The 11,597-nt window shown below is 32.3% G+C and overlaps 1 protein-coding gene across 1 annotated transcript; it reads left to right on the top strand.

The window, feature by feature from the left end:
• Window positions 1–9,449: 9,449 nt before the first annotated feature.
• On the top strand, window positions 9,450–9,848 carry LOC139906469 (uncharacterized). The gene has a single exon (XM_071891366.1). It carries the CDS (start codon window positions 9,450–9,452, stop codon window positions 9,846–9,848), a length of 399 nt encoding a protein of 132 aa, XP_071747467.1.
• Window positions 9,849–11,597: the final 1,749 nt, after the last annotated feature.

Below are 11,597 nucleotides of genomic sequence, written 5' to 3'. Positions count from 1 at the left end.
AACTATCCATGGCATCACTGACAGGCCCATTTTCAATTGTGGTCGGTTTTTATATTTCCTCTGAAAATGTTTTCGTGTTCTTATGGATTGTCAATGCCCTGGTACTTGGAAGTTGAACATCCAGCGGCAGAGTTGGATGAGGTAAATAAATTATGAGAGGGGTTTTAGATACCCTTGTGCTTTCGGAGTCTTTGCTAAGTCTAATTATTATAATCTCTTAATTTTATAACAGATAGTAAAAGTTCATGGAACAATTTTTAAATATCTTTGGTATGTATTTATTTCAATTCTCCGTATAAAGATTGTGGCAAGCTATTTAGCTCTGTGGTTCATGCTTTTAGTAATTGACAGGCTTTGCAGATATTGAGAGAGTTTAGTTTGCTCAATTTGAAGGAGTTACAGAAAGAGCGGTTTCTCCATTCCTACTGTTTGGATTATTGAGTAGAAAAGTTAATGGTACAAAAAAGACCAAAGCAATGGAGTATCCCATTTTTAATTCAAAGCTCTTATCATGGAGAAACTGAAACATTTGAAACCTATGAAAAAGGGAGAATTAAGAAGTATTCCCATTACTGCAGCTGCTTGCTATACTGCTTCTACAATTAAAATTCCAGATGAAAAAATATCAACTTGGAAGTTTGCTGGAAATCTTATCAAATTGTATCCTTTATTCTAAGCAAGATACTTGATGGTTTTGTGGGAGATTATTCGCAATTTTAAAAAGCTCAAATTTTTTTGTTCGAAATAGCCGTTTGCTTGTTTTTTCATTATTCTAGTTATTTTTATGGTTGTTTTTTGAACTCTCAGAAACTTGATCTTGGTTTACTGGATCGTCTTAAACGTGTGTGTTAGGATGTCTCAAGACATATAACATAATTTTTTATCCTCAAAAATATGAAATGAATATCCCCCATATTCTTTCTATTTGATCTCAGCTACTCAAATATGAAAAAAGCAAACTTTGAGACAACAATAATAGGTGCCGACGAGAACTTAAAGTCAATTCGATTACTTAATCTTAGAGTGAACTGGGAAATTTGCATTCAAATTCAAGTCCAAATATTTGTTTCGTTCAAAAATTAAAATATTATTCGAAATATATATATTCCTTCAAAATAGATTCCTTACAATCATTAGTACAAAGTAATCTATCACTTTTGCAAATTAAAGATTTATTAGAATATAATCGCAGTGAACTATCAAAAGAAATTGTGGGAGATGATTACATGGAGCTCATAGAACTATGTATTATATTTTTAGGTGGAAACAATGATACAAAAAAATATAGATCTCCCGGTGCCTGCACCAAGCTCGTTGGATGGCCAGAGCAATTATGCCTTCTGAAAATATCCAGCCTAAAATAAATAAAGACGATAAAATGGCATTATTAGATATATGTTTATTGATTGTAACAATGTACGTTAAACCATTAATGTATTTTAGTAGTCAAAGCACCATATGATAATTTATGTTTGTTAAAATCATTGATAGCTTACGAAACAATATCAAAAGCTACCTGCAAGAAACTTAGTCATCATTTATGGTATTGGACTGATGAAGCTACTGCCCTTTCATTCTTCAATGATGATATCGATCAAGAAGCTAAGAAAAAATGGTTGTAAATTTGAATAATAAAAATATCTTTGGACATGGCAAAATATATGTTGCAACGAATGGACCATTTGATGATTCTTGGTTTGGTGCGTGAATGTTTTAAAATCTAGTAATAACTGTATTTAGTGATTTGTTAAAAACTCGTCTATCATTATTTGAAATTTGATTTCAGATAAAAAAAAATATGTTACTTCATTTTTGGCCAAAAGCATGACACCGTTTTCCCCTTTCAAAATTGAAGATTATTTTCTTCGTGAAGCTTCATCTTTATGGGATAGTAATTCTACTTGGATTGATGCCCGAAAAAAATTGGCAATGCTTAGAGGAGTTAATGTTACGGCTGAGATATACTTCAAAAGTTTACGAAAGACTTCCATGGTTTAATTACTACGGATGATGAACAAAAGCAATTTCTAGTACGTTGCGTTCATGAGCACAAGAAGATATATCCTGAACGTAAAGGAAAATATATCCAAAAACATTAATTTATTGTGTTATTAAGTAAAAATAATCCTAATATCTTAAATAGAGTCCTATTGTTTATTAATTCTGAAAGATAAACTCAACATTGTCACTTTATTTAGAATAGGGTGGATTGAGGAAAGTTGAAGCACGTTTTGCCGAATTACTTGGAAATACCTCAAATTAGACAGACCAAAGTTTTACACAATAGGCATATATCTTTTTTTGCTAATACTGAATCGAGTTAAAATACAATTATGAAGAGTACTTTTTGTGTAATCTCTACATATTTGAATACAAGTTTTTGGGTCCACCCTACAATCAAGTCATTGAGATTTTAAGCTCTCGTTGGCACCTATTATCGTTGTTTTAGAGGGAAAAAACTCATTTTTGATTAGCTGAGATCAAATATAAAAAAATCGGGGGTATGCATTAATGAAAAATTACTTTTAATTTTATGGGACACCTTAGTGTGCATTTGAGTGCTTTGAAGTATTTTGTATTTAGTTTTGTTCTTCTTTTCTAAGAAATTTAATTTTAAACTAAAATGTTTATTTACATCTGTATGATACAATATTTCTAGATTAATCAAGAAGAAAAAACTCATGTTGTTAAGATTATTTTAAAATACAGATAATTTTTTCTCAATGACTTTTATTCATAAAATTATATCATAGCATTTTAATTGATGTTAAGGAGTGCCAAATGAATGGAACAGTTAGAAATCGAATTATAAAAAAGATGTACATCAATGGATGTGTTAAAAGTAAACACTTTAATCAATTTCACCTAACTTTCAATAAAAATTGAAAAACTTGCCAATAATAAATTAATAATTCTTATCATTTTTTTAATATTCCATCAGTTCTGTTGGAATTTAATATCAATTACATTTCTATTAATACTTGTATGAATATAAAATATTGCAAAAAATAAATCCATTGTAATTACTCTCAGTTACAGAACATTCTTTTTTCAGAACTGGATTAATATGTTACTTCAAAAATAATACAAATTTTATTAAACAGTCGACATAAACTCACAATTACTCAATTTAAGTTAGAACATGAAGAAATATCAAAGGTTGCGTGATAATAAATTAGAAACGTTGCGTGAGACAACTTGTTGTATTTTAATTAATGAGTAGAAAATAGTTTTATCTCCTAAAGTATATCTGTTCTAATTAGTTTAATCCATTAAGGCCGAAGCTTAAAAGAATTTACAAACTGTTTTTAATGCTCCTAAACGCTTTATGGTAAATTTTGAGCTAAATGGAATCATAACTTTCCAAAATATTGGCACGTAGATATATCTCCGCATCAGCTGTATAGACATAAAAAAATCACACTGCTAAAGAGAAAAGTGTATTTTCTTAACAAATGTTTAAACTTTCTGCAGTACATTACAAACTGCACTTTCATATACAGATGAACTAAATGTACGAAATATTATAAACAATTTATATAAGTTCCCTTATTATTTTATTTTTCTATTTAATGTAATATTTTTAAAGCATTTTTGATGCAGACCAACTAATGTATCACAAATAAAGGGAGTTTTCCCATTGCATTCTTTGCAAAGTTGCTGTGTGTTTCTTATAGAGTAATATTTTTTGTCAAATCTTGAAAGGCCAGTCTGTTATGATGGTAGTAGATGCTTGTCTTATAAATATGTTGTTCTTTAACTTTTGTAATAATATATGGTTAATGTATCTATAAATTCATTTAATTATTTCGTTTATTGTGTGATTTGTATTCCTTTTATTTTTATTAATTCATAAGCACCATATAGGAAAAAATTGGTGAACACCATATTTTAAGATGCATTATTACTCGATATGATCCCACATCCCGACCCATCGTATCAACATGCCCATATACTGGTTATAGTTCTGATACAATCAACCAAGCATACACTTGGTTTTGGCCCATGTTTGCTATGAATAGTATACACAATTAGAGAGACGCTTTTTGTTGAGCCGTTAATGGTGTATGGGCTATGGCTCTGTTATTAAGGCTATTTGAGATGCTCTGAGTTTTAATTCAGTGTAAGCTACTTTGCAGTGTTGAATATGGATATAAGAGCAGCTGATCATTATGTTTTCTTTTGTTTGGGTTTATCCAATAATAGAGTTTCGGCAGTCAAATCGAAGAACATATATATTTGGGACTACTTTTTGCCATCACGACTTTTTGAAAAAATATTTGATTTTTTCTAGAGTCTTTCACAACTACTGCTGACTTGATTTAGAAGGTCTTCTTATGGCTCATCTGGTACTCTATGGTCCTCAGTAGCAGTTTCTCAGACACTGCCAGTTTTTCTTGGCCTTTAGGGTATCTTTACAATTATTTTTATTAGTGGCAGCATCAACATTTACAATTTCCTCCGTGCAACTTCTAGCACTATGATAAACAATGGTAGTTGTTTTTTGTTGATTAGACACAGGATTCACAAGTTTGATTTGGGCTATCACCTTTCCACAGTTTCCTCACTTTCTTTAGTCACGGGCACGTTCCAAGGAGCATCGCCAATGTTTCCTGCGACCCCTCTGATGCAGCATTTTTTCCTCTCTCATTTTCTCCACCTCTCTCCACGAGGTTGGCAAGAGAGGTGTATCGTTCAAAATAACTTTTCGGACGTATTGTTTGGTTGCATCATCACTAGCAGAGATCATCCTTTTTTCCTTACAAAGATGATTTTTGTGGCCTCCTCGGCAGTTTTTGCATATAGAAACTTTTGCTAAGGCTTCGATTGTGGAATCTTTTTTTGCTGAGTAGACTGCTGCTTTGAATTTTGAGGCCTTTTGGATAGAGTAGTTTCGTTAAAATGGCCCTCCCTCTCCCGTTTCTTAATCTTATTTACGTATGTTGTTATATAAGCATAAATAACAGGGAAAAAATCTTTTTTGATGCTCTTAATAAGGAATAATATTGCTGGGCATTACTACATAATTAGCTTTTGCTCTAAATATATACGATGAATTTCCTTCCAACATTATTTTTATTAGTATATTTATTCTCTAATTTTATGATTTTGAGATTTACTTTATTATCAATAATTATTTATATCTCATCAGTAGAAATATATCTATCCTGTGCACAATTGTATATAGCAACTTCCACATGAAGAAAAAGGGGTGATTATCTTTTGATTAAACTCCACGCCTAGCTTCTGTTTTTTACCCTAAAGTTTTAACATATTTGACTGAATTCCGATGTCTGACCAAGAAAATATTATTTGGATCAATCTCTTATTTCAATATTCTGTATTTACAATTTATTGTTATTATTAGTTATATGATTCTAATTGTTTAATTTTGTATTTTTAACATAAATGTATGACGGTTTATTTTTTAGTTTGTAGATTGTATTTAATTTAAGCCTTCTTTTTAAATTTGGAACTTCAAATATATTTCGAAATACTCTAATTTGACGTTTCATTAGTAATTATTCTGAGAATATGGTTCATAATGAATTACAATTTCATGGAGTGTGACGTTATAAAATTTACTGTAACGGATATAAAACGTCTAAGTCAATTATACGTAGAGTATTGTCATTATACATTTTGCTAATAAATACTTTCGTTATACCCTCAAAAATCATAATAAAGCAGGCAAGTGATCACATCAGTATTTTAAACAAAGGTACCATAAGTCTTTCTCAACCCCCCCCCTTCTCGTTGTACGCGATTTTCTCTACATTATCAACTTTGGGTATATTACGTCCAGAGGTACAGAATAACGCAAAACTCTGGATAAATAGGTCTTCTTCTTACTTGATATGGAAGCCAACGTCAACATCAGCCCAACTCGACTCGTGCCGGACAAATATGACAGCGCATATGGTTGTCATATTGCTGTTTTTGGTTTTCCTCAAAAATTCCTCCCCGTGGTCTTGTTTATCTTCCGCTCATTCTGAAGGGTTCTTGCCTCAAAACTCTTGCCTTCCTCATAAGAGACTTCGAGTAGCCTATCCTCAGATCGTGGGCCTGTCTGAATTTTGGGCTTCTCTCCATCCATAAACTTTTATTCCTCTGCAACCAAGTCCAACCTGCGAGCCTGACCTCAAGAGACTCAACACTGAATTCAATCTTATTTTCCTGGACACTGGAGTCCACACTGTCAATTCTACAACAGAAACCATTGATATCCAAGACTAGGCAAAACCTTACCATTTAAGTGACCGTCCTATCACTCTCGCTCTCCGGGATAAGGTCAAGAAAGAACTTTTAGACTGGGTCAAAGTGGTCAAATCCTCTTAATAGGCATCTCATATAGTCACTGTGCTCAAACCTGACATAAACGTTCGCATCTGTGTGGACTACAACCAAACCATCTGCACGGTAATCAACAAATACCTCCACCCCTTGCCTCACGGACGAACTGTTCGGCAACCTTGCCAGGTCGAAGTTATTTACTCAGCTAGATTTTCTCCACTCCTTTGAACAATACAAGCTTGATGATTGTTCCAAAGAACTCCTGACCATAAACACTACCTTGGGCCTCATGATATATAGCATCTTCCCCTATGGTCTATCCTCCGCCCCAGCGATCATTCAAGCCGCCAAAGGGAAACTCTTTGAGTTTATAGCCAATGTCAAAATTTAGATCGATGACCTCCGACCATATTCCAAATCAATAGCTGAGCACCTCTCCATTCTTTGGATGGCTTACGAACCAATCAGAGCCCTGGAGCGCGCCATAAGAAAATCAAGTGTGTCTTCGCGAGCGATGGACTTACCTACCTAGAAATCAAAGTATCTTAGGGAGGTAAGTCGATAGATCCAGCACCGGTACGACCCGTTTTCGAGTTCCCAACTCCAACAACCTCCTCCCAAGTTAAGTCCTTCCATGGGCTCCTCCTGTTTTATGGCTAATTCATTAAAGATCTCTCATCGATTGCTGCTCCTCTACATGAACTTAGAAGCCAAACCGTGGACTTTACCTGGTTGGATGAGGCTTAGGTGAGTTTTAGTAAAAATAAAAAAAATATTAACTAATATACCTATTCTAGCCCACTAGATCCCACTTTGCCCTTGTCCTATAGGGCTCGGACCCGTCTTGTCCCATTTGGCCAATGGAGAGGACCATCTTATTGCCTATGCATCCCGGAAGCTGAGTAGTGACGAGAAGAACTACTCACATATCGATAAAGAAGCCACTGGAATCATTTTCAGCCTTGAGCGCTTTTGGTGCTACCTGGTCAACTGATTGATATGTTCTTAAGGACATTTTACCAAAAATATCTTTAATGATTTTATCAACGTATTGACTCCTTGGTGCTAGCATTGCTCCTTCCTGTGGGTAATCATCTAATTTCATTGTTGTTAAAAAAAAAGGAAACTTCCCTTAAATTTCTACAAAAAAATAACGACATTTATTTCCTTAATACGATTCCTTGTTAGACCGATCCTGGCCAATTTTTCCTTTAAGACCGGTGCAGACAGAACTTCTTTAAATAACCTAATTATTTCGGTCATCTAAAAATCAGACCGGCTTAGGATTTCCACACCGAAATCCAAAACTAATATACATTATTTTTTAAGTATTTATATTTTTTAAATGTGTACAAGTAAAGATTTTGTAACAGCCGCACCTTGAAAATGAGATAATTAATAATAGAGTAGGATTTACAGTACTTGGGATGTAGATAATTAAATTATATATCAATGATGCAATCTTTGACTATTGTAATACAAATAATGAATAAGAAGTACTTTCTTTTATATTAATGAATAAAAATTGCGCTTAATTACAAAAAAAACTCACATGAAAGAATTATCTTTTTGTGGGATCGGTAAAACTGAATATTTCCCCGGCTGCATGGAAACAAATTCAGTAAAGTCAGAGATTTTAAATATAAATGTACTAAAGGTATAACCCTGCATTGATCAGAATTATTACTTATTAGGTGTTAATGAACATTGTTTTAAAACAAACGCTTGGTTACTTAAGTCCATATTGAGGCCAATATATATGTTAAATCAAATCAACTATAACAATAGCAAAAAATTATTAGGTATCTTAGTTCATCCCACAAATTGGAATAAAAAGCCTATAATTGTCTCGTTATGTATTTAAAATAACGGGTTGTATTTATATTTGAGGTAAATAAATAATTAGGGATTTTCCCTTTTCTTTATTTTTGTTCAAGATTGTTTTAGATATGTAGAGGCATCACAAAGGTACTTATCTTTCCTTTTAATATGAGGCTCTGAGCTTTAACTACACATGTCGGTCAAAAAATGAGTCTTCAAAAGCAAAGAGACAGATAAACTTTGCTTTATTGTAATATAAATAGCATTAAAATTAAAGATAGAATCCTTGTAATAGGGTTTCCCTAAAAAATATATATATGGATGCACTCTGGGGCCTATGTTGGTTGAGGGCCCTGTTCATAATGAGTAATACTTAATAGTCTCAACTTATAGGATATGTTTGGCGAAATGATATCAGTCTTTCTGATAAGAGGGCACATCTGTAATTATAATTACTAAAGTGGAGACTTTGGTGTAAACTAAACTATTTAACTAATTTTGTCTCCCTCATTGGTTTATTATTATAAAAAAATGCCCTTTATAAGCTACTACTGATGCCAAATCATTATCAATTTAAAACAAAAGTTAATAAAATTCATAATATAAATTATCCTTCTGATCTATTTTTAGAATCAGTAAGAACTTGAATTAAATGAGCCAACCAAAGTTTAACACTAGAACGTCTGAAGATATAAAAATGACAATCTCCGTTCAATATTGCATTTTTTAAACAAGTAATCACCCAGTTAACCTATTTATTTTATTTTCTCAATAATTATTGTAATTTTACAAAATATCAAGTATGCGGAATTATAAAATACTGCCAAAAACACATTACCAATTATAAGGGCTGGAGATGTCATGCTGACATTGTTTATAAAATTAAATAATGTCAATACATCAGCAGTTCGTACAATTATCAACACGTTACAGAGTCAACACTTATTAAATTGTTTTGAAATGTGTGTGGTATTGTCTAATATATATATATATATACATAGAAAAACTATACCTACCGCCTTGCAGTCATTCTATATTAATATTAATGGAAAATTGATATATGGAAAAATAGACAGTCAACGAGTCTGGAAAGCCACATCTATCCGAATGGGACATAATAGAGATTCTGCATCCTACACCATATTCGGAATCTCAAGAATGAGATGTAGGAATAAGCAGTAATGATGAATATATCCAACCACCTTGCAGTTGATCAGAACAGGATTATGCCCCAGAAGAAATGGATATTACTGATAGTCATAAAAGTGCTCCTCTGTCAGCTTCATATACTTTATCAGAAAAAAAATCTTCAGAAAAAACGAAAGTTAGATATCATGAAACTTATAGTAGGAACTGTTTTCACAGGCAAAGATGGAACCAAATGGGAATTTAGTTCTTCAAGTATTGTAATTGGACGTGCTGCTTCGCATAACGTAATGAAAGGTATTCCTGGCCCTACATCTTACGCCAAGAGGCGTGTTGTACAAGGAGATACTATTAGTGATTTTTCTTTAATTATTGACAAATTCATTGTTGATACCATAATTGAATCCACTCAGGTTGAGGCCCGTTCTAAAACAGGCAACGCAGACTGGAGTAATTCTACTGAAGCAATATATGGACTCCTGGCTGTGATGTATGCTCGTGGACTTCTAACTAAAGAGCAATGGCCAAAGATGTGGGGACCACCAATTTTCGGCCAAATCATGTCTCAGAATAAGTATAAAGAATAAATGAAGTACATATGTTTTGACACAAGAACAACCAGAAAGAATGACAAATTTGCTCCTTGTTCTTGGTGTGTGGAACAGATTTATTGAAAACTGTAAAGGATGTTAATTCCCAATTAAAACATAACTGTTGATGAGCAACTATTTCCTAATAAAACAAAATGTCCCTTCACAAAGTATATTGCAAGTAAGCCGAACAAATTGGGAATCAAATTCTAGTTGACAGGAGATAGCAAATTAACATATTTGTTTTGAATGGATATCTTTATTAAGGAAAAGATTATTCTCGCCCAGCCAACCAATTTCAAGTTATGTTGTCCTCACACTTATCAAACCATTTGCTATAAAATGTTGAAATATTACAACAGACAACTTCTTTGAGATTTTGAGATTATCAGAGTATTTGATAGCTAAGAAGACAAACAGAGATGAACAAGATTAGGAGAGAGATACCAAATGAAGTAAAATCAATGAAAACTCCGCTGTACTCCAGGATAATACTGAAAAACCAAAGCACAAATTGACAATTTATCAAAGCAAACCGTCCTAGAAATTTTTGATTTTGAGAAAAATACTTGAAATTATGTATCAGAAACCCCCTGAAAGCATTGAATATTTCAATCAAACAAAATATGGAGTAGATGTGATAGACCAAAAGGTACGTTTATACACAACCAAAGTTTCTTCACGACGCCTCATCTATCGAAATCCAGCGTGATCCTACTTTTGAAATCGTAAAAAAAGTATGTTGTGGAGTAAATTGATTTAGAAATTCAAGACATAAAACTTATAAAACATGTAAACAATGTAGAAAACCAGTTTGTGGGCAATATGTAGCATATAATGTAAATTATTATGTAAATCTTGTTTGTTATATTCAGTGCTATTATTGTAAAAGTTAATATGAGCATTTTGTAAGGAATATCATTTTATCTATGCGTTTTTCATCAATTCACTTTGAAAAATTACTTTGAGCAAAATGTACTTTTGTCTTTCTTTATTTCATCCATACATGTGGAAATTATATGAATTACAGTACTTCATTAAATTGTACATACAAGTAACCAATTCGTCAAATGAGGCAACTATGAATTTTTGTTATTTGCTCTTTAAATGCTGCAAATTATGATAAACATAATTAAAATAATAGATAAGACTACATATATATTTTTTAAATAACAAAATTTATAGGGGTGATATCAAAATGACATCACATGGCCTGTTGAGGTGATATAATAGGGCTGCCCTTCTAGTGTTAAGGGCTCTCTTTAAATTAAGTTTTTTTTTTTAATTTGGTTCTTTGTTGATTTGCCTTATGCTTATGACTCTCTAAAGAAACTACTTAGTACTTAGAATAATTTTTTTAAATCATTAATAGTATAAATTGGAAACTGTAGCAAATAATTATTTTTTAGTTGGCATTCTGGAACTTATTAATTACGTCCAGAGCTGATGTTGAATTGAATAATCTTTAGTTCAGACTTAAGAGGGAGATCGGAAGTAGAACAATCAAAAATATTGTATTATATTATTAAAAAATTCGAAACGTTATTCATTACACCCTCCTTAGTCCTAACAGCAAAGCACTGGTAATACATGATTTCAGACAATCACTTCAGGCAACCAAAAAATGGTACCCTACATCACAGGTAAAAATTGTTCACTATTGAATGCATTATATGTATTTAGGTGTAATCGTATGTATAAGATATCATGTATTGAATTAGAATGATAAAAAAAAGAAATAGAAAA

The sequence above is a fragment of the Lepeophtheirus salmonis genome, chromosome 10, assembly GCF_016086655.4.
Source record: "Lepeophtheirus salmonis chromosome 10, UVic_Lsal_1.4, whole genome shotgun sequence".
NCBI classification, from domain to species: domain Eukaryota; kingdom Metazoa; phylum Arthropoda; class Copepoda; order Siphonostomatoida; family Caligidae; genus Lepeophtheirus; species Lepeophtheirus salmonis.
The sequence above is the reverse complement of the archived record's forward strand: the minus strand, read 5'-3'. Positions and strand labels throughout refer to the sequence as shown.

Coding starts and splice junctions, on each gene's coding strand:
- LOC139906469 (XM_071891366.1), top strand. CDS start 9,450: ATGAAACTTATAGTAGGAACTGTTTTCACAGGCAAAGATGGAACCAAA.